General features: G+C 40.1%; 3 protein-coding genes across 4 annotated transcripts; 1 reads left to right on the top strand and 2 right to left on the bottom strand.

The window, feature by feature from the left end:
• Window positions 1-2,640: 2,640 nt before the first annotated feature.
• LOC308108488 (uncharacterized protein) lies at window positions 2,641-5,147 on the bottom strand. The gene is made up of 3 exons (XM_080461467.1): window positions 5,122-5,147; window positions 4,871-5,047; window positions 2,641-4,267 (listed from the first exon to the last, which is right to left on the bottom strand). Exons 2-3 carry the CDS (start codon window positions 5,040-5,042, stop codon window positions 3,195-3,197), a joined length of 1,245 nt encoding a protein of 414 aa, XP_080317593.1. The 5' UTR covers window positions 5,043-5,047; window positions 5,122-5,147; the 3' UTR covers window positions 2,641-3,194.
• Window positions 5,148-6,330: 1,183 nt separating this feature from the next.
• On the top strand, window positions 6,331-11,737 carry tarbp2 (TAR (HIV) RNA binding protein 2). The gene is made up of 7 exons (XM_080461949.1): window positions 6,331-6,560; window positions 7,813-8,127; window positions 8,293-8,362; window positions 8,515-8,632; window positions 9,069-9,196; window positions 9,303-9,498; window positions 9,905-11,737. The coding sequence occupies exons 1-7, from the start codon at window positions 6,508-6,510 to the stop codon at window positions 10,060-10,062; spliced, it is 1,038 nt and encodes a 345-aa protein (XP_080318075.1). The 5' UTR covers window positions 6,331-6,507; the 3' UTR covers window positions 10,063-11,737.
• Window positions 11,738-11,808: 71 nt separating this feature from the next.
• On the bottom strand, window positions 11,809-23,227 carry tespa1 (thymocyte expressed, positive selection associated 1). 2 transcript variants are annotated; one of them, XM_080461947.1, is made up of 12 exons: window positions 22,843-23,227; window positions 21,373-21,553; window positions 21,071-21,113; window positions 20,137-20,177; window positions 19,312-19,365; window positions 17,472-17,511; window positions 16,305-16,352; window positions 16,072-16,167; window positions 15,470-15,678; window positions 14,200-15,338; window positions 13,407-13,494; window positions 11,809-12,808 (listed from the first exon to the last, which is right to left on the bottom strand). In XM_080461947.1, exons 2-12 carry the CDS (start codon window positions 21,509-21,511, stop codon window positions 12,717-12,719), a joined length of 1,989 nt encoding a protein of 662 aa, XP_080318073.1. In that variant the 5' UTR covers window positions 21,512-21,553; window positions 22,843-23,227; the 3' UTR covers window positions 11,809-12,716. The 2 variants fall into 2 exon arrangements, with proteins under 2 accessions (XP_080318073.1, XP_080318074.1); XM_080461948.1 differs by having other exon boundaries at window positions 21,373-21,530.
• Window positions 23,228-23,984: the final 757 nt, after the last annotated feature.

Genomic DNA, 23,984 nt, shown 5'->3' with positions numbered 1-23,984 from the left:
ACATAGTGACACCCAGTGAATGCGTGGAAGAAATACTTTCAATTCAGCTGCATGAAGCAGAAATATGTAGAACCTGCCCAAAAGTTGAATTTAACACGTGCTATTTCTCTTTTATTTTCCTGACCTGCCATGAGAGAGATCCGAGGGTCTAAAATCATAGTGTGACATACACCTCCAGCAAAGTGTATTGATTTGCTATGGATCTGTTGGCAAAAGCACTGGAGTGAGAAGAAAGAGACAGAAAGCTCATAACAACAGTGGCAATCGCGTCGCAGGAAAAACCCTAAATTACCTTGAGCTCAATGTGGGCAGGAAATGACCTTTACCTGTTCATTTTTCTTTCTCTTTCTTTTTAGAACTAGAAATAATTGATTTGGGAGACTTCCTGGTACTTTTAGAGCAAAAATTCCAGCTCCCCAGGAAACATGACATTGTTCAATCCACCATGAAATATACAGTAGCAGGTGTGGAATTGAAAAGTATGTATAGATGTGATCTTTAGAATCTTCTCAATTATATCAAAAATATCAAAACCTTTCTAAAACTGTGGTTGAGCATAATATTTTTAAAAGATCTAATCTACTGGATACTTCCTGGTTTATTCTACTTGAGTGAATATTTTAAAAACAATTTTAATTACATTTTTCATTAATTCAACATTTTCTGGATTCAAGTGAAAGGATCATCCCAGCGATGTACTGCCTCTGGATCATCTCACACATTGTCTTGTGTACAAGCAGAGGTGGTCTCATTCATAGCCGGAAAATTCAGGTCCAACGTCACTCTCCGGGCCCTCTTACACTGAGAGAGATATAGGTTTGTCTGCAGTACTGCGTGAGGAGTGAGTACTCTGGGAGCCCCCAGCACTCCACTTTTAATGTCCGTCACTCTGAATTGCCAGCAGGTTTGAAGATGTGTTTGGATGATTGTCTCTTTCTCCATGTTGTCTCAATAATGGACCGATGAACTGCAGCAATAAACAGATGAATGGATGGACTCTGTTAAGACGTGTCAAATATTTTGGTCAGCTATCAACATGTACGAGAGAGGTAGGAACACTAGGGGGAAAGAAAAACAAACCTCAGTATGATTTTATCCATCTCAAACCCAATGCAAAATACATCCCCAAATATGAACATAGGGTAAATGAAAGGTTGTTAAGCTGAGTGTGTGTGACTTGAGCTCACTGCTTCACAACACAGTTTCGTAGTTAATTGTTTGCCGGATACACATCAATCTTTTTTTTAATTTGTCAAGTTTTTTTCAACAAATTCAAACCCCCTTAGTGATATTCAGATCTTTTTGCCATTAATTCATCTTCTTCATCGAATTTAGGATTGTGGTGGGCTGGAGCTAAATCCAGCTGACTATGGGCAAAGGCAGGGTGCACCCTGGACTTCACAGAGCAAACATAGAGAGACAGACAGTCACACGCACTCAGCTTAACAACTGCGACCAATTTAGAGGCACTGATTCATCTAATATGCATGTGTTTTGGACTGTAGGAGGAAACCTGAGTGTCTGGAGAAATCCCACGCACAGGGAAGAACACCAAAGTCCCAACCAAGTCCTGGCTGGGATTGTGGATCATTTATCTGTGAGTAAATTTATTGTGTTTTCAAAATATATCACATCCTCATGGTTTGTTTTAATGTCATATATCATAGCTGCAAATTAAATCTGTAAGCCTTCACCAGTCAAGTTGCGACGGTTTTGATCTGAATGCAGCCAAACCATAAAGTCAGCAGAAGTCAGTTTGACGGCGAATTACTCAAAGTACAAAATCCTTTCAAACCCATCAGTTTTAACTGGGGTTTGAATGGAAGTGAGGCGGAATATCCTCTTCTTCTCCCTCCTTCCAAGGCCAGTGGGGTGAATTACAGCACAAGATTAATGAGGAATTATACAGGCATGTTAGTCCTAAAGCCAGAGTTTGCAGTGTTGGAAAAGTGGCCTCTTTTTATTCAATTTGGATCATGATGAAAACTCAAGTTTACATAAATGATCAATTTGTTGCCCAAGCTTTGGTCAGGAGACCAGACCTATCAAGCAGCACCTTCATTCAGAGCTTGAAGAGTTTGATGTACGGGCCTTAATATTGTCTCAGCAAAAACTCTTTTGACTGGTTTTGCACTTTTATATAAATTAGAGTCTCTGATTTCTTGCAGCCTCCACATTAAGAAAAAAAATAAACAATTCAACGCAAAAACAATTGTTTCTTTTATTACCATAGGAATTCTCAATTTATTTTTAAATCAATTCACCATGCAATGTGTGGGTCAAAGTTTAAAGTAAAAATCGAGCTGTAATTTTTTCGTGTTGAGAATCAGGGCTTTGGAAAGACGTCCTGGTTATTTTTATACTCATTTTACGCCGAATGTTTACATATGCAATAGCAAAAACAGTGTATAATGTAATCTAATATTCATCAATTCAAGTATACGATCAAACTCAAGATGGAAAGACCAACCAATAAGAGACATTAGTCCTGTACAAAAAAGCCCCAGGAGCCTCTTTCTGTGTTTTTGATAGTAATATTCGCTATGATTAATGTGTACTGTAGATATATTGGAAAGGAGGAAACACATGGCAGCTAATTCAGTGTTTTACCAAATACACAAACAAATACAGGTTTGAACCCCCTAGAAAAAAACTTTTAATATGAAATGTTCAGTGGAACACCATTACATTAGACTCTGCAGGTAATTCAATACACCTTCAATTCCCAATATCCAAACAAATACAGGTTAAAACACAGGGTTCATGGTGCGGCCAACAGAGCAATCCATTGAGTCAACTCTCATTTAATGTACAAGAACTGGTCACATAGCTGAAAACTTTCTATGTGACATTTTGTGTCATGGTTAATACTACTTAATACTACTTAATACTGTACAACAGCTGTACAACAATAGGGTACAGCTAACATTTGAATACATTGACATTCTGTAAAATTTATTATGTATAACATAAGAAAATGACACGCTGCAAACCGTTTAAACAGCCTCACACAAGTGAATACATTTCATCAGATAAATCTTACAGTAAGAACTCTGTGCTGAGGCACAGTCTAACAGTGTTTTGGAACGTTTTACTCATAAACACCGTTCTCAACGAACACCCTTTCATCAACACTGTTTTGTGTTTCGACCGAGTGAACCTTTTTTCTGCGTGCTGCACAAAAATGCGACCTCTCATCGGTGAGTTCTCATGTGCACAATCAAGTAGCGACTAAGTCGGAAACTTTTACCACACTGCTGACAAGGATACGGCTTCTCACCTGTGTGAGTTCTCATGTGAGCCAACAACTCACGGCTGACCCTGAAACTTTTGCCACAGTCGTTGCAACTATACAGGTTCCTACCTGTGTGTTTGCTCATGTGGACCAACAAATCGCAATTTTCTCTGAAATTTTCACCACACGTTTTGCAAGAATGCATCCCTTCACTTGTGTGAGTTCTCATGTGGTAAGACAAGCCACTGCTATGTTTATAACACTTTCCACATGTTTTGCAAACATAGGGCTTTTCACCTGTGTGACTTCTCGTATGGTTTACCAAGCCATGCCTATTTCTGTAACACTTCCCACATGTATTGCAAGCATAGGGTTTTTCACCTGTGTGGGTTCTCATATGAACTGACAAGGTGTAATTGTCCCTGAAACTTTTCCCACATGCTTCACAACAACATGGCTTCTCATCTGTGCGCATTCTGCCACCTCGTTTTCTTCTGGGATTAGCCACACAAGTCTTTCTATTCACGTTGCACCTTCGACTCTTTTTACGTGGCTTTATATCACACTGACTCTCTGATATGGGAGCGACACCGACGGCGCTTCTACAACGTCTCCTGTTTGGCCTCATTGCTGCATATGTGCTTGATGTTGAGTCCACGTGTTTGTTTTCCTTCTGATTTTGGTGGTGAGCTGCTGAGGAGTTGTGAATGAGAAGCTGGTCAATGTTTGATTCTTGGTCACTGCCATTATGCTCCTCTTCATTTGGAGTTACGACAGAATTGTCGGTCTCCACTTCGTGACCCTCAACAGGATAACGTGGAATAGAGGATGATCGAATGGATGGATTGTTGTCAGTCTCCAACTCCAGTGAATGCTGCTGCTCCTCCCGATTACTGCTTTGGTCATCCGGTTCTTCTTTAATATATGCAAATTCTGGTTCGTCCTGGTTAACACTGCTGCTCCTCTCATCATTAGAGAACCGTTCCTCAGAGAGAACCTCCACATCCTCGCAAACATTCTTCTGAGGGGTGTCTGATGAGACAACGGGACACAAGAAAAACACACTTGTTAGCAAACATATTCTTAATGAGACATCACTGATGAATGCAGTGTGTCACTCACATAAGGGAATCAATCAATCCAAATGAGCCAAATACAATTTAAAATTTGATCACACAACCATAATGCAAAAGAAGCTGAGACAGTGGTTGAATGATTAAAATAGAAAGTTAATAGCTGACCCTTATGATACATTTCATCCATGTTTATCAACGCATGCATCAAAGCGATTTCCATCTTATTTGAACAGATAAGTCACATTAAAATACATGCACTTAACAACTTCCTGCCTCAGACAGTATATGGCCAGATTTTATTTATAAATCACAGTTCTGGTGGCTAAGGTTCAGTGTGGAGAGGCTCGAAAAAAATAAACATAAAGTCAAGGTCACCTATGTCCAATACATACATCTAATTGATCCTGAATGTTTCATGTATAATTCATATTATTTATATGTAAGCATGAGCTGCAGCTCATTCCCGGGGCCTGGTTGATTGTATAATAACTCTGAATGGATCCAGTCAGTGAGGATTAAATGCGTGTTATTTCATCGGGATGATTAGAGTTCAACAGACCTGATTTATGCACCTCAATCTGAGATGTCCAGTTGTTATCCAATAGTTTCCTTTGACGGCCAATCTCGGACTCGTACTGGGCCACCGTCTGTTCGAACGCAGTGAATATTTCAAGGGCAGCAGCAGTCAGTCGCTCGCAGATAAAATCTCTGAAACCCTGAACCGAAGACATCGCTGCTACAGAGGAAAAATATTCGTTGTAAAAATTAATCGACACAGCACTTTGCTGCGAGCTCACGAGCAACACCCACCAAACTGGCGTATCCTTCTCTTCCACTGCAGCGAGCTGCATGAGCGCACTACCGCCACCTGCAGGCGAGGGGGAGGAATTACAACAACTAACCACAACATTCGTTGACGCTGAGTCAGAAACGTATATAAAAGGTAGAATTGGAGCCACAGTTGGAGAACATGATCTTCGTACATTTTACTGTAATTTCCAACATTAGCATGTGTAAGAACAGCGTGGTGTTGAAATTGTAGTTTTTGTTTTTACGCAAAAAAATAAACAATCCACTGACGTTTGTGGAAAGATATTTGATTAAATGGACTTAAATGTTTTCTTCATTATGCTATCATTTTACTTATCCTCCCAAGTTGACAATTTGGGCTGTATGTGGTCCCTGAACTAAAATGAGTTTGACACTCTTTACACTATGTATTTATTATCACGGAGCTGTGCAACTCTTTTATGATGGAAAGAGTCATTTTTAACTAGTTTTGACTGAATCAATTTAAATTTTTGAACTTGCAAAATAAAGATAACTGAGCTTATCAGTATGTGTAGTTTAATTACAGTAAACCACACCCTTTACACCAGTGAACATCAAGGGTCTGGACTTTTAAAACATTGGACTCTCGGTGTCCATCCCAGTAACAAACTGACACACATCGATATTACAGACGCCCTGCCTAAGAGGAGCCAAAGGTGACTCCACCTGCTGAGGAGGCTGATCTGAAGGAGTCTGTTCAGGATATTTTACAACACTGTTGTAGCATCGGCTATCGTCAGTGATCTGTTGGAGTTTCCCTGTTTCCACAAAGAAACAGAGAGGTCATGGATGCCAGCTCTAATGACACCCCTGAAGCTCGAGGGGGTAGGTGAGAGGAGGATCTTAGTTAAACTGAGATCCATCATGGATTATGACTTTAGACAGGATTCTAAAATTAAAATCAGACTTTAGACAGGATTCTAAAATTAAAATCAGAATTTTACATTTTAGAGTCAGAATTTAAAGAATTAAGACGCATTTTTAGGTGGCCTTCGTCCTCTGAATGTAACACGTAACATGAGTTTGGATGTATTTTCTATTTGGATAAACGTTTTAAAATTGAAGGTTAAATGGGTTTGTGGCTTCAGAAAAGTTAAATTGGTGGAAGGAGTTGCGTCCCTCCACGCCTCTGGACCAATCAGCGACCGAGTTTGACTGAGCGCCGGGTTGCGTCATAAGCGTGCGCCTGAGCGGCTCAGCTGTAGTCCTTTTAGCTGTGGAGGCGCGCAGTCCGCTCTTCACATGTCGCTGCCTCATCATCTGTCTGGGGATATAATAAACACCGTCTAATGAAAGCTAGTGTCTGTTTTGGTGGGGGGGATTTTCCATCCGAAACCGACCGGCTCTGTCTGCGTGAAATAGGGAATGAACGACGAGACAGCATCGGACAGCTGGAAGAGAAACTCCGGGTGCTCCAGGTGCGGCTAAGCTAACGCTGAACACCCCGACTAACCACGTTAAACCATCAGAAATGTCTTCTTACAGATACTTTCTATGGATTGCTTTCACCTATAATCTTGGAAATCATGCAGAGTGAAAACAATGAGTTGTCTGGTCTTTATTACGTCACAAAAAGCCATTGAAATGTATTGTTTTCCTCACAAATCCAGCTCGCAAACAATACAAAATCTGTTTACTTTTTCAAATGTCATCTTATGCGGGACCGTGTTAGTTGAGTATGTTGTCCTTGTAGCTTCACGAGGATGACCCATTGCTTAATATTTGATCAAAGTTGGATATTTAATTTAACTCCTGCTAATTGAAAACTGTCCAACCTGCTAATGTTTCCAGACAAGTCTGTTTAAGCTGTGAAACTAATTTTAGCAACTCATTCAATTCAGTGTGCTTTACATGAGCAGACAAAAGCAGAAAAGCCACAGAAAGAATAAAAAGGTGAATACAATCAGACAATACAAACTTATATATCAATATTGTATAGAAAGAAAAGCTACTATACAGATTAAATCTGTCAAATTTTTGTGAACAACACAGTCACGTATATTAATTAAGATAAACTCAACTTTATCCGGAATGCTGCATTGATTAGGGTTGGAAATATATGTGAAGCATCAAAGGTGCTTCCCTGTTCTGATCCTTCCTAATGTTTATAAAGATCACGGAGTGCTCCCACAATATTCCAGCTAATACTCAATATATATTGGATGTGAAGTTATTTCATCCATAAACATTTTCACATAAAGTCTTGAGCCTGTGCTTCAAACCAGGTCTTCTGCATAGAGGCCAGAGTAATACTAACTAGACATCCGAGCTGTTCTGATTATATGTAATAACAAATAAGTTGTAGTTTATTTGTATTACAATAGAATGCATGACCTTTTTTCTTGTAATGTCTTATTAATCTGCACATTTTTTTTATCTGCTGCTGCCAATGAAGAGCATGTGATTTTATTTTTTGGGTTTATCTTAGTAATTCCTTCAATAGAAATAGCTTTTAATACAAGACCACATACATTTCAATTTAACAAAATGATCCTAATGCATCTTTTCACAACATTTGAAAAGATATCTATATATCAGAGTGACCATTAATTCCCTCAAAAGGCTGCTTTCCTCTAATTTAGAGTAACAGCTGACTCAACATTTCTCTACATAAATTAAAAAATGACAATGCAGTTCATTTTATGTTGGGATTTTTTTTCTGTTATGCAGTATTGAGCAAATGCTGGCTGTGAATCCCGGAAAGACGCCCATCAGTCTGCTGCAGGAGTATGGAACGCGGATAGGCAAGACCCCAGTGTATGACCTGCTTAAGGCCGAGGGACAGGCCCACCAGCCCAACTTCACGTTCCGCGTCTCCGTCGGAGAGATCAGCTGCACCGGCCAAGGGCCCAGCAAGAAGGCAGCCAAGCACAAAGCAGCTGAGGCTGCTCTGAAGATGCTCAAGGGAGGCCTCGGAGGTCCCGCAGGAGTCGGTGTTGGAGTTGACGGGTTTATCGCGGTGGATGTGTCTATGGAAGGAGATGGGTCAGTTTACCAACATGTCAGGATCAGCTTTTTGTCGACCAGTTTAACAACCTGACATTCTCAATATTTCAACACTGACAAAATGCTGGTATGCAATTGTGTGGTTTCATGGTTTCCCCTTCTGTTCTATTTTTTCCAAAAAAAAAAAATTTCATTTTGGCATAGTTCCTCTTCAGAGATGAAGACCTCAGGCAGTTCTCAGCAGTCTGAATGTAACCCGGTCGGGGCTCTGCAGGTAAAAAAAAAAAAGTCTCCTGAAGACGGCAATTTAATATGCACTTTTGTTTACTCTGCTAATTAATGCTGTTAATGTTTATATAAGTGCAAGGTTTTTTTTTTTATTATTATTTTACGTCTTTCAGTTTTTTCTGTTCATTTCTTTGCCAGGAATTGGTGGTGCAGAAAGGATGGCGTTTGCCAGAGTACACAGTCACCCAAGAGTCTGGCCCGGCACATAGAAAAGAGTTTACCATGACCTGCAGAGTGGAACGATTTGTAGAAATTGGTATGTTTACGTCATATTCTCGTATCGTATGTATTTATTATGGGTTATATATGACATGCGTGCATAACTTCCTCTGCGTTGACTAAACATTTTAGGGCTGAATTTACCTTCTGCTTCTTTGTCCACTCATCTCCTACGTTCCAACTTTTGTTTTGGAGCTACTCTGTTTCAGTGAGCTTGTTTTCATCGACTCGTTGGAGCTAAAAACTCGGTGACCTACGTCTTGCAGGAAGTTCCACTGAAACTAGTGTTTTAATATTCTCATTACTAGGTTTACCCTCTACTTGTCACTTTTAATTTATTTTGGAAAAATCATAACAAAAGTAAAACTGATGGTGGGAAAATCGCATCCTCAGAGAACCCAGATTTAGACAAAACACAATGATAAGGCATCAAAATTTGATCTTTTGAGTTTTGTTTTGTTTGTTTTTTCCAGGAAGTGGTACATCTAAGAAACTTGCCAAGAGAAACGCAGCAGCTAAGATGTTATCGCGGATACACGATGTGCCCGTGGATCTGAGGACCAACAACGATGCAGACACCGAAGACGACACGTTTAATGTGGTGAGAGGTCACGGCATACGTAAACTAATACAGATATATTAACGGCAGATTTTTGTCAATGTTCATTAATATCTTAAATAAAATCCCCCCACCCACCCCCATGCAGCACTTGGGGAACAGAGCTGAGACCGGCAAAAGTAAAGGTTTCAGCTGCACGTGGGACTCCCTGCGTAACTCTGCTGGAGAGAAGATCCTCCAGCTTCGCAGCCACCCCTTGGGTATGCCCTCCGACTCCAACTTCTGCTCTCAGCTGAGTGACCTCTCAGTGGAGCAGCGCTTCGACGTCAGCTACCTGGATTTAGGTGAGTTCACCAACAAAAGCGTAGCAAGGCTAAACATTTTAGTCACACCTAAAGTTAGAGAGCGTGTAATTTATGAAGTGTGAAGTGAAAAGTTGCCCCTGATTTTCAGATATTCTGTTGTGGTGTAGGAGCCCCTTATGGCTCCCACTGAGGTTTGCAATGTAAAGACCTGTGTTGAACCGATTAACAAATGTTATTCATTGATCACGATTTGTTTTGATATGTCCGTCTCTCAAAGAGTGAGAGGTAAAAAAAACCTACTACTTTACTAAACTTTACTAAAATTTTAAATGCATTTATATAATGCTTTCTGATCCAGTCTACTGCATTTCCTATCCACAAGAAGAAAAAAATTCAGAATTAAAAACATAATTTCTAACCTTTTCTGTGTTCCTTCTCGTTTTAGAAGATCGCAGTCTCAGCGGCTTGTGTCAGTGTCTCGTGGAGCTGTCCACGCAGCCGATCACAGTGTGCCACGGCTTCGCCCCCAACATAGATGCCGCTCGAGCCAACGCAGCCCACAATGCACTGCAGTATCTCAAAATCATGGCGGGAGGGAAATGATGGACCCGGTCCATTTCATCCCCAATGAACTCAAACTCTCCATTTCACAGTGCCATCGAATTCCTCCTCTGGATCTCAACAGAGGCACTTTTGTGGTGAGTTTGAATAACACGAGTTACCTCAGATTTATAATGTAGGCTTCTTCTGCCTCCCAAAGTACTCCAGTTTTTTTTGTGGCCCCACACTTCATTAAACATCACAGATGAACTTTTATTTGCCCCCCCAAAAAATTCATGAAACTGCCTTTGCCACAAATTATTTAGAGGTGCTCTTTTAGTATTTTTAGTGTTTGATGCTTAGGTCATTCACTGTATTTTTTTATTGTATTTTTTTTTTATTTAATGTTTAAATTGTATTTATCTGAAGTTATAGTCGGTGCTCTCACATTGAATTTGATATATTAGCTCAAGAAAAGTTCTGATGGAGCCAAAAAAGACTGCAAAAAGTCCAAAGGGCTTGTGAAATTTGGTAGTCACTATTTATCAGTGCTTCCTTGAATCCCCTTTACTCACGGAAGGATAATTAAAAAAAAATCATGGAATCATGGTTGAAACATGGAGAGACTGCTGAATTAAAGGCTCTCTTGACTTGCAGGATGACTTGCATGAGTTGTGAATAATTCCCTTTTGCTGTACACTACCCATCAAAAGTTTGGGCTTGTACTGTCCACGTGTGTAATGTGCTCCTCGTGTTACATTTTGTTTAGGATTGTCAACTTATTTTAGGAGTAAAAATCTTTTAAAGGAATTGTCGTTGTCAAGTTTCAGTGTCAAACGGTCTTTTAGATTGACATCTTTGCATAAAAAGTTTTGCAATTAAATTTCTGATTCCAAAACAAATGAGATTTATATCTGGAAGAAGTGAAGTCTGCCGTAATAACTGACATGCTTGACTTTTACCCCTTGGCTGTTCCAGACCACGCAGCACAGAAAGCTACCTTTAATGGAATAGAATTACCTCACCCATGTCTCTGTGCTTGTAATGCAGATAGCTGTTCACTTAAACCCCTTGTGTTTTATTTTTCTTTATTTTCTTCCTGCCACTCATGATTCTAATAATGTCGAATGGATGCTCATTATCCAGATAATGCTCTCTGACCCACTTGTTGTGTCATGATGGAAAATATCGCCACGGCTGTTGACAAATCGCTTAGTCGACGTAAGAACTGAAAACAGTGCAGAGTCTGCACCACGATGTCTTTTGCACCACACGTCTGTACCTCGAGCTGAGACCACTTGATCAAACAAACCTCGTTCTCTACTAAGACAGATTTGTGTATTGCTGTTTTCTGATTGTTGAAATAAACTAAGTGAACGGTTGACTTTTAATTGATTTTGTGCCATCCTTGCCATTGTCAACTTGTTGATGGTTGGAGGAAGTTTCATGAGCTCCATGGGAAATTGTCTTCAATGAAACAATTCTTGTAAAAGCGGAACGGGAGATGTTTTCCACAGTGAGGTGGGAAATAATATAGGTATCATTAAGACAAATATTTACAACCGTAAAGCTGTTTTTGTAAATCTGATGCGATAAATGTGAACAGTGAGCTAAGTTATTGAGATCAAGTATGAACCCAACTGTCATGAAAATGTTTCCTACTTTTGCGTATTTTTGGTATTTTACATAAAACCAACACACTGTTGCATGTTGTGAATAAACTCAGAAATGAATGTGCATATTGCGTGTGGTATGATATTATCGGGGTAAATATTTCATGGTAAAAGCAAAAGGGAAGATGGTTTGGATGATGGGTAAAATTAAAGGACGTCAGTTTATTTCAGATCAGGTCTGCTGATGAAGTAGCTTTAATCACTTTGCAGGAGACATCATTTTTATTCCCCCCTTCAGTAGAAGTAATTCCCATTCCAAGTGCACCGTGGTTATTTATATTTTGTTTTAATAAAAATAAAATTGCTCCCATCCATTAAAAAAAAAAAAAAAAATAGAATCTTAATTTCATCATCTACAATGTTTTGTTATTAATATAATATGGGTATTCAAGATTCACACTTATTAGGACTGTACAATATAGAATATGAACGGCAACAGTAGAAGTTTCACTCTCCATACATTTGGGATGACACTTCTGCTTTCCTTAGAATTAGAACCTTATTTTAGGTGTTTTGTTAAGCCTGCGGATGACGTAGGTTTAATTACTATGTAGGGAGATAACTTTTATCCACCAAGCAGTGGAATTAATTGAATTGAACCCCTTTGGCTTAATATCCATTACAACCCTTGCAAATGTCAGCCTTGTAATAAAACGAATACCATTTCTAGATATGAATATGATGCCTGCTGTATTTCCCCTTTAAGTATATTATGCATCTTCTATCCCAGCTTCTTCCAGGTGTGTGGGGGTGATTGGAGACTCTTCCAGCCAGTATCAGTGTATCCAATCCGTTTCATGCTTAACATACAGAAACAATCCCACACGATCACATGACACCCTGTGTAGAGTCACTTCTGAGTTTATTTACTCATAAACGATAATGCTTAAAACGTTTACTATTGGAGGAAAAGATTCTTTAGTGAGCTTTTCAATTCTTTCAACTCAAACCCCTTGCCTGGATGCATATTTTAAGTCAGTTTTATCCCCAAACTTCAGGATTATAATTGGATATGAGAAATATTGCCGTTAATGTGGTTTTCCATCATCTACTGTGTCTGTCCAATTGGGGGCCGACTTCCTCGTCTGCGTAGCCGCTGCTGTCTGACTGCAAGCTGTCACCTCGGACCACTTCACCTACACAGGGACACAAAGTCACAGTCAGATCTGTTCTCTGCGCACAAGTCAGTTACTGCAGAAATCCAGCTGCAGTCTGACCTGAATACGCACAAAAAGACAAAAAGGAAACTCACAAAGACATGAAACACCTGCGTACATGTGGGCCCCAAGTAAGGCCCTCCTGGATGATAAAGTCATTTTCACACACGCCTTTGTTTCTATGTGAACTATCTGTATCGTTCAATTCCTCACACATCATGACCAACACTTAATACTGCCGCCTCAACATGAGCTGTTACTTAATAGGAAAGCAGAAGTATGATGGGTTTGTACGCACATACAGTAGCTATCACAGTGTGAAATGACAACACCCGTTTCCTCACATTTTTCTACCATTAGAACTCACAAACCTCAGTTCAGCATAGGATAAACTGCAACATGTCGACTAAGATCATTCGTTTGTAAAAATATCCAAATATCAAAATTTCACACCCCTTTATCTAACTCTGGGTCACAGGGCACACGAGCCAATCCCAGCAGGTAGCAAGTCCATAAGAGGCTGTAAAATATGCTCATGCATAGAGGTTTGAAATAAGAATAAATGAATGAAAATGACCTTTGTATTGACATTGCATGGACCTGGGGGAGGTTGCTGCTCTTGTAGTTAGTGAAAGTCCAGTGTCTTCCTCTCCTGCACTATGAACCTAGAAATAGAAAAGTACACATTACATGCTTCATGTCAGTGTCAAATCCTGTATAATTACACTCCAATGCTTTCGGTGTGGAAAAATAGCTGTTTGGGAAGGGAGACATTATGACCTAAAGCAACATTTTCACTTAAAATTGTTCTGATAACTGTTTGGGTGCATCTTTCCTCACAGCGTCGCCGTGTGGTTTAATCTTTCCATGTGTGCATTTGTGTCAATTATGTAAGCTTCTTTTATCATGCACCATTAAGCTCTAAATGGAAGATTGTGTGTACGGTATGTTACTCCTGGCCCCAGTTGGTTATGGCCCACCATAGTGCACGTCACTCCCTCCAGTGCACTGAAGTGGTGTGACCACAAAGTGAACATAAATTCACCACAAATCAGCAATATTTGCAGTAAGGTTTAAAAAAATGTGTCTCGTTTTTGCACAGTAAATACTTTCCGGCAAACTATGACTAAAAATGGTTTGAAACATTATCATATGGCACCAAATCGCAATATATTCCCGAAAATATCTGAATTGCTGATTTGAATGGCAATAAAAGACCATTCAAACTGCCTGATGATCATTCTTAAGGCGGTTATCCCACATCTTGTATCAATTTCTGTTAATTCCTGTAATCACAATAAATAAATAAATAAATAAATAAAACTAGAAACTATTTTTGTCATCACAGTGTGGATGTCGAACCACTGTACCTCCTCCAGTTCAAAGGAGTTGACCTGCTGCAGGCTGGTGGTGAGGCGGCCCAGGCCGCGATGTGGATTCAGGTACTGTCTCTCCTTTGGATGAGATGACTCCTCGCACATCTGAAGTGACGAAGAATGACTGTCTGTATTCAAAGAGCGGGAGGACACATCATCTCCTTCCCAGCCAGTCACAGTGATGCTGCACTGAGCGTCTCGGCGGCTGTTCTCCAGAACAGAAGATCTGAATGCAGCTACATGAGTGGGTTCTCCTGCAGAGGGAGCGTCTCGAGTGCAACAGTCCTCAGAGATTGTAGCTTGCGTTTGAGGCTCGTGTGGCCGAGGTTTATCCTCACTTTCTGCCTCGGAAGAGATGTGAGGTAAACTTTGTGTGTTTTGACAGCAGAAACGTGCTTGATGTACGCGTTCTGTTATCTGTGGGCAGATTAGATCGTATGTTGCCTTTGCAACAGGCCTCAGCTTGGCTGTCTTTGTGTCATGTGCAGCAAAATGACGTGAGTCCGATTGTGGATGGCAGGAAAGTAATTGATGTTCTGTCTCTGTCATAGTTTCTCTTGGTAACGTTGATCGTGGAGATGCTCTCACAGTCCTGCTGTCAAATCCAGTCTGCTTGATACAGCTTCCCCCGCTGTCCTTAATCTCTAAAGTGTTCTCCTGCACCTTGTTTTCATTCTGAATACCATCTGCGTCCTCCACACTCTGCTCGGTGTCATCACTCTTGCCAGATCGATCACCACCCATTATCAGCTTAACATCCCCACACGAGTCCTGATTATGTTCCCCTAAATCCAACTTCTTGACAGCCCCAGTCTTGCTTTTAATGACAATATCCACCATTTCGGGAAGGCTGGATCTTCTTCTGGGCGAGTGCTGCGGGGAAGAGGAGTCCGACCCGCGGGGAGAGCCTGGGTAAAGACACATCTTGTTAACGGTGTCCTTCAGCCTCTCCACGGGGGAGCGAGGCTCACTGCGAACACTGCTCCTGAACCGCTCGATCCTCTCCACAGGAGAGGAGGAGAAGGTAAACTCTGGTGTGGCCAGTTTCTGCAGGGGAGTACGGGAGACGTGGGAGTAGAGGGAGTAGAAAGCATTGGCCATTGCCGTGAGCACTTGTACTTGTCTGAAACGACCTGTTGGGAAGAATAAACAGGAAATAAAATGGTGTAAGTCATTATCTATGTGACTGTCTAAAAATAACTTAAGCGTTCAGGCAAAGAAACATAACGTTCAGTACAAAGACTCACTAACTCTAAACTCTTACTGGCAAGAGAAAGACTGGGGTCCTCCTCTCTGATTCGCCGTAGCTGTGAGTCCAGGAAGAGGCGGAAGTTGATGCCCCGGGCCTGCGAGGGAAAAGTGAAGAACCGAGGAGGAATACGCACGGTGACCTGTGGCACTTCACAGCCGAATCCCAGGTCAAGCAGAGTTTCCTCCGCGTCCTCGGAGTACAAATCCAAGACTTCTGATACACTGGTGTGAGGAAAAGGGAAATAAAGTATAGCATTCAAGACTATATGGCCCTCATCATGGCCCAAATAACCCTCAAATATCTGTCATTCCTCTGATCGGCAAGCGCTTTGTTGATGTTAATGATGCAAATGTAATTAACCATTTACTAAATTTGAGAATCACTAACTTTTTCCACCAGCACTGTGCATGTTTTGATAATGTTTCAAAAAAGACTTGAATGTTGTTATTGTTTCTGGGGTGTGAGCTTAAGAGGTTTGTGTTTGTCTATAACTTTGTCGTACATTGGATCACAATTTATGGCCTATTCATGAAGAAAACTTAAACTTTATCTTATTCCCCACTGTATATACTGTATCATCCATGTAAAATATACATTTTCAGCTGTATCTTTACCTTGAAGTAGATTTCCAGGTGGAGGAGGAGAGGCCGCTGGAGGCCATGCTGTGACCCAAGTTCAAAGATGGTGGACATAATCCCTGATGAGGTGAACTATTAAACACGGTTGAAGAAAGGAAAAGATTAGAACGCATCTATTTCATTTTGGGAAAATATTCTTTCAAATGTATGAGAAAAATATATATGATATGAGAACTATTTTCTGATTCCCGCCACGGTCAAACACTGACCTGCTGGGAAACCTCCTGCGTAGTTCAGAGGAAGGATGTCGCTTCAAACTTTAAAGATAACACAAAGCAAGGTGGGGAAAAAAAACATTATAAAATTCACCTTTAAAAAATCCATTTTCTAGTAATATGGCCCTCAAGGAGCATAATACATGTGTTTAAATGTCTGCACTGACTGCCTATGTGTCAAAAGATCCACTTCAAAATCTTACTGACGCTTTGAATGATCTCAGGCCTTAATACATCTCAGATTTACTTGCAGACTATATGAGCCATCCTGACCCCTCAGGTCCTCACGAAGAGGTTTACTCAGTGTTCCCAGAGCCAAACAAGGTGAAGCAGTTTTTAGTCCCTACACTCGTCGCCTGTGGAACAAACGTTCTGAACACCTGAGGACTGCTGACACACTCACCTCTTTTAAATCAGACCTTAAAAACACTATCATTTACTCAGGCTTTCCAAAAAAAAGAACAGCATTTACTTCTTTAATCACATTGATTTAATTGTCTTTTTGTTTCCTTGTAAAGCACTGTGAATCGACTTGTGTCTGAACGGTGCAATATAAATAAACTTGCCTTGCTGATCCAAATAGAGGGAAGACTTTGCAAAGTGCTTGAATAACAATAATTTAAAAAGGCTTTAATTGTCAATGAGGTAACTGCCATTTATAACGTAGCTACTGGATATTGCACTGGTGCAGTTTGAGTAGAGGTTGTAATACAACAACTGAGCTACCAGAACTGAACACCAACAATGCAGCAAACAGCATCAAAGACATAGTGTGGGAGTAAGTATATGAAAACATAGGCTTCAGAAATTCTGTGTTCTGTGAAAGGCCTTGGGTTTTGATGACATTAATGCGTTCAAAGTAGAATTCCCCTTTTTCTTGACAAATTTGAGGATTTCTCTAATAGATTTTGGGAAAAGATTTTTTTTTTTAATGAATATTGTGGGGATCTGCTTGTAGTTTTGGCACAAAAATTAAGGGGAGGGAAAAAAAAAGTGGCTGCTATTTCACAGTTATTATTCTATCATCTTACTGGTTTAGCCAAAGTGAGAACTAAATTGTCGATATGTAGTCTCTTAAATGAAAATAACTTTGATACTCCTCCCCTTCATTAAATTAATAGGACAAAATGTTGCAACTCCAAATTCACAGCTGCCACTTACCAAGCTTTAGACAGGAATTTCCCCCCATTTAGCACAGAAGCTGAAACAAAGAAATCATCTCAGAATGAAAGAATTACACACTGATCTGAAACTGCTTGGCAGGGGTACAATAACATTGTGCAACACTGGAAGGTTATGGGACATTCTACGGTGGTTGTGCTCAAGTGAGTCAGTCGATGTGTGTGTTCGTCACCACTTTTACACAGATTCAACCATTAGCAGGAGACGAAAAACATGATGCACAACAGACATTTCCTGCTCAGTCGATTTCCATTCCGCATGTGCGTGGGCGGGCGTATGTGTGCATGCGCGCGGTGCATGCGTGTGTTGCTGTTGCCGTGTGGGCACAGACGTAAACACTCTTTCTAAGGTTTCAGTGAAGACTAGTTGATATGCTTCGGGAAAGGTCAGACAGGTCATTGTTAACCCATCTAACCTTGTTGACAGACGGAGAAAGTCTCCAGGAAGTTAGAATAATGGAAAGAGTGTGTGCGTGTGTGTGTTTCACAGGCAGGTGAAAGATTAACCAAATAATTAATGCACAGTGTCAAAGGAAGGTGGTGTTGGAGCAACAATGTGTGACCAGAGTCAAACTCATCGGTGTCTGGCGCTCTCCTGGCAGGATGAACTGTTCTTCCCGAACATATTGCTTCATTCAGAGTTGTGGTGGGGAGAAAAATACAGCAAGTCACCACAAGAGCTGTCTTAAGTTGACTGGGGACGAACTCTGTGGATTGTGAAGACTGAGGCACATCGTTCATATCGTGTTTTCATGACTATGAAGCCAGTGATCACTCCTTTCCCGACTATAGAGGTATTATCATCCTGGAAGAGAGCAGCGATCCCATCAGGGTATCATTTTGCTTTGCATTCTTTCCCCTGACACAGGCATGGCGCTCCCCATTGACCTTTTTGCAAGGTGGCTTCCAAAACATCGAGGAGGAAGAAAGAGGACCAGCTAATCACAATTTAATCTCATATCAACTTCAGTTACTCCATAAATATTCTAAAAAGAAAAGGCACTTCCAGTCTGGAATGATGTATTTTCATTTAGCATTTTATAAAGTGGTGGACGATGGATTGAGCTCCAACTCAATTATTTATAAATCACTTCATACATTTCTGACTGCCTGACAGAAAATGCTTCAAAGTACAGCTTAAGATCAGGTAATGCAGTCTTCTTAAATGTATCATGAAACACAAAGAGATCGGAGAAGCTGCTTTAATGCAACAAAAATTAAAAAAAACTGATTTAATTATATTCATGACTTTTAAATTGTAACTATTTTATTGTGATTTTTATTCTGTATTTAAAGTTTCCCCTGTTTTAACATTAAATTGATGTCTTTCTCTCCTTTTTAATTGGGAAGCCCTTTGAGCTGTATTTTCATCATGAAAGATGCCTTGAAAGTAAAGATATTATTAATCAATGTTCTATAAGTTGATCAAGACTCCATACTTCCACCTAAGGGCCATTTAAATATTACCAATTAGCCTCTCACACCTGGCTTTGGACGACACATGCATGCAACTCCACACCAAGAGGTCGAGTTGAGATTTGAACCTAAGACCTTCTCGCGATCACCCGAGCGCACCCACCACCACGCCAACCAAGCAGCCCCTAGTTTAGCTCGGACTCTCAGGTTCTAAACGATCGGTTACAATTTGGCCCTTTGATGGAGAGGATGAGATCTTTGTGGCTCCTCACTACGATGAAAAGTTTGCTTCACTTCCCTCAGACATCAAGCTTTGTCCTAAATCACGTCACCAAGCGTCTCTGGTGGCGTACCACAGCCACTTGGTGACTTCAGCGTAGGCTTTCTCTATATTGTGAGCTCACCGTCAGCTCCGAGACTCAGGTCATCAGTAGAGGTGTTGGTTTGTCGTACTGACTCTGAAATAATAAGAAGGAAAAAATATTTTAAAAATCAAAGGTTGAGGCACATCGTGTTGATTGTGTGAAGTTGTATTTAACAACCGAGTTTCAGTATCATACTCAGTTCTATTGGAGGTTGTTAGATTGTTAAAGGTCAAACAACTTTACTGAATAAAAGTAACGAATAGTCAGTTGAGGGCAGCCTTTTATATTATAGAAAAATAGTCTTATGCATGCAGGGTGTATAATTTTTTGTCGAAAAATCCTCCGAATATTTGCTTCCTATCTAGAACTGATATTATTCGCACAGGAAAAACCATGCAAATATTTTGTCTTTAATTATCTATAACATTATTATGAATGGCCTTTTGGGCAGCTGATTCAGGAAAAAACATAATTGCTGTTACTGACCTCAACATATGGTCTATTACATAGAAATATGGGCCTTTTGACTTTAATTTGATATTTTTAACGTGTTGTATGGCCATATTTATTTGAATAAAGAAGTTAAATATTTCTATAAGGAATAGATAATATCCAAGATGCTCACTTTATTCATTTATTAAATTGTTTACAAGACACATCAAATTTTACTGTTTTCTATGTGTCACACTTCTATTAACTCATACAAACAAAACTCGGCACACGTTGCTAAAGCCACCCCACAGTTCTGTTTTTAAAAACACATCCCACCTCATACAAAGTGTTTATTTACATCATGTGACAGTGTGTTAGCTGTATACAAGTCACAGTATGAAAGACTTTCATACTGACGACATTCATACTCACCAAAACTTAGCTGAGCGCTGGTTTCTGTGCTGGAATCAGACCTGCAGGAAGTATATAACAGTTTTTAATATATGAAAAACTCACACACGCTGCCACTACCGCCACAACAGTCATTTGCACATTCTGACATTTAGATGCAGCAGGACGGGTCACCAGTCCATTCCAGGGCAAATACATGGAGACAGACAACCACACATCTATGGTAAATTAAGGGGCAAACATTCACCGAATACCCTTCTGTGTGAAAAGGAAACAGGATTACGAGGAGAAAACCCATACACAGACAAAACATGCAAACATCTTGCTACTCCGCTGTCGACTCCTTTTTTATGTGCAAATAATGATACGTGAAGGTCTAATGATGATTACAATTCACATGCAGACATGCGGCATGCCACATGTACAGGTTTCCCATTCCGATATTTAAAAAAAAAAAAAATCCCTCTCACAAAGAAGACTTATCCCCTTTTAGTGATCTATAACTGTTTCAGACGAGCCCATAAGGACATTTTAAACATGTCAAATGGCTGCACTTTCTACTGAAACGACTACAGACATGCTAAGAAGACACTTGCATTCCCATCCTTTGTTTTTAAATGATGTTACACCATTAAACACCTTCTCCCAAATCACAAAATGAGAAGCTTAGACTTCTTGTTTTTTTTTGTCGTCGTTTTTGAAGACGCTAATGTGCTTTTCTACTGTTTTCTAGGTGGAATTACAAGAATGCATCACCTGGGGCTATTTCTGGTGAGAAATAAGAGTGTGGGTATCGCGCTGCACCTTCTTCCTGGAACACCTGACTGAGAGTTTCCACTTTGTGCTCACTGTTGTTACTTAACCAGTTTCCACTGACTTTTACACACAAGCGAGAGCGAAAAGACAAGACAAATCACATGGCAACAAAAGCCAGCGGTAAAGTGGATTGTCTCACCCACAACTAAGCAGCCAGTCCTCGATCTTCCCTGTGAAGCATCCTGTGAACAATTACACATTATAGAATTAAGGGTTTGAAGTAAAAAATAACTTTGAAGCACAGCATTGCTATTGATTGCTACAGGGAGTGACGTAGATCTTACATAATTCTTCACTTTTGTGATAACTTCAATAAAATGGCTGACACTTCAGTGTTGCTGGAAAACCCACCCCATAACTATCAAAACCCAGTTAAGAGCATCTCCTATCTGACCGAATTGTTTGTGCAAACAACGGGCAGAGTCCCACACGCAGGCTCACCATCTGAAAAGACGTCATCGTCCACTGTTGAGGCGGAGGGGACATTGCAGAGCGGCCCCTCGGGTTTCTCCACAGTGGGGCAGTGGCGGCTGCTGTTGATCCAGGCTCGCCTCCTCGCCGTGGAGGGCCAGCTCTCCATCGTCTCACTTCACGAAGGGCTGAGGAACATGGTGGGTCGGAGCTATCAAGGACAGAATCGGGCATGAAATTCAAACTTGTGGGGGGGGATTTAGCTTGAAAGAGTACAACTTGAAACGGTAGTTTTTACACTAAAGTTTAGATGATAGGAACTTGTAAGCCACATGCAGCCCCTGACCCCAAACTCAACAGATTCACACAGATGAATATGCTGGCAGTGGTAGGGCAATGGTGAAACAGGTGAGAACAAAGGTGCCCATCATTAACTTACAACTTTCGGCAAGTGTCTTTAAATAGCAAAGCATAAATTCTTGACCGGAGGATTCTTATAATAAAACTGCCTCATTAAACGTGGTATAAACTCGGAACATCAACAATGTCAATTCAAAGCCCCCGCAAATACTTCATTCATCCATCCATTTTCTATCCTGACTATCGGCAAAAGCACACCACACAAGTCGTCGATCCATCCGAGATAATAAAATCAATGCACTTTTTTTTCGACACGGTGCTAATAGCAATATAGTTATTGCATTAGAATTTTGATTCAAATATAGACAAACAATTCCACACGAGCAAGCACAGGCACCAGTAGGGAGAGGACTGTCTTTAATACTGATTTTGAAATTGAATGCTGTTCCATCAGAATAAGAAAAACTGACATAGTGCAGAAACGATACTGTGGATGAGCAGAAACAAAAAGTGGGAAAAAGAGTAATTATTATAACAAATGATACGAAGTGAGACTAAAATCAGAATAATAGGAATTTAACTATGGGAAATGATCAGAAGTGACATTCCACAGGCCAAATAAATTCTCAAAATCTATAGTGGAATGGATATAACCAAAGGAAATGATATGATGTAACATTCAGCAGAGTGTGCAAAAAAAAAAACTATAGTGGAAGAGATATAGCTATAGGAAATGGATAATGGAAATTGTGTAAGGTGAAAGTTCTGAAGAGGGAAAATGTGGATTAAGACCTTTATTAGTGAATTACATATCTAGTGTATAACTACAGGAAAAGATGTTCAGTGACATTCTACTGAGGAAAAAAAATTGTAATGAAATCTATAGTGGAGAATTATAGAAATGTGTTGATAGGAAATGGTGTGAAGAGACTTTCTGTAGTGTAAAAACAAGTCGTTTCATATACAAAGTCACTTATATATTAAACTAAAAGCTTATAGAGAAGTAAACGTACGTTGGTGTAATTCATCCATAACAAATGTACTTTTGGTACTTCAAACGTTAAAGTGGAAGAAGCCTTCAGAATGTAACAGATTTTAGTGAATACACATCATCCATAGATAAGAAGCATGTTTTCTCACCTTTCACAGATCCTGTATGTAGAAGACAGGCATGTTCAGATCTGCTCAAGGTTTTTCACCCCCAAAAAAATGTGAACTGTCTTGACAGACGAGAGTGGGGTTGACCTTCTTCACAGCGGCTTTCACTTCAGTGCGAGCTGCTCTCTCTTGTTTCCTGTTGTCGCAGGCTCATGTGTACCTGAAACTTCATCAGCAGCCAGAAAACGTCTCTCCCTCCGCGCTCAAGTCCCGCTTCTTTTGACAAAACATTTGACTGTCTGATGAGGAGTTTTCTGCTGCTGAGCTGACTTCCCTCCTGAAACATGTCAGGCTGACTTTGCGCACTTCGAGAAGCCTGCAGGAAGTGATTCTGCACCTCATCTGATACGCACCAACTCTCTCTCTCTCTCTCTCTCGCTCTCTCTCCCCACGCACACACACACACACACACACACACTCACACACACACACACACACACACACACACACACACACACACACACACACACACACACACACACACACACACACACACACACACACACACACACACACACACACACACACACACAAAATAAATTAAGTAAAAGTTCCATTAATCCAGCAGCACACCTATTTGCATTTATGTAAGTTAACACCAAGTGTTTTGTTATCATAACTCAACAGGAGGAAGTACACTTAAATTTGTAAATATTTATAAGCATTGTCATTTTTGTGAGTTTTCTCAAGTTATTTTCTTCGAGTCCACTTAATGTCCTAAAACAGTTATAATATTGTTTAAGCACAAAAAAAGACAATATATATGTGGCTAAAGATCATTTTATTCTTTATTTCAATTTCATTTGTAAATTATTGTGACCCTTAATTACTCTTAATGAACCTCCAAATGGTAAAGTTTGATGCTCGTCAAGTATTCTTAATAACTTCACCTGATTTACTGAAGTTGTAACAATTAATTTACTTGTAATCAAATGAAATCACTACTGATAACTTTACGTCAGTACGATATCAGGCGATCAGCGTCCCTGAATGATTTGAGTTAAACTAACTTATCACATTTTACAGTTCAGAGAAATGGAAGCATTATTGCTGCTTTTCAATACCGCAAAATCAAATTGTTTCCCACTCTAGTAATATGCATGGTTCAACATATATGCATTATC

The sequence above is a fragment of the Lipophrys pholis genome (assembly GCF_963383615.2).
Source record: "Lipophrys pholis genome assembly, chromosome: 4".
In the NCBI taxonomy this organism is placed as follows: domain Eukaryota; kingdom Metazoa; phylum Chordata; class Actinopteri; order Blenniiformes; family Blenniidae; genus Lipophrys; species Lipophrys pholis.
Note: the sequence above shows the minus strand (reverse complement) of the source record. Positions and strands in the feature narration are given on the sequence as shown.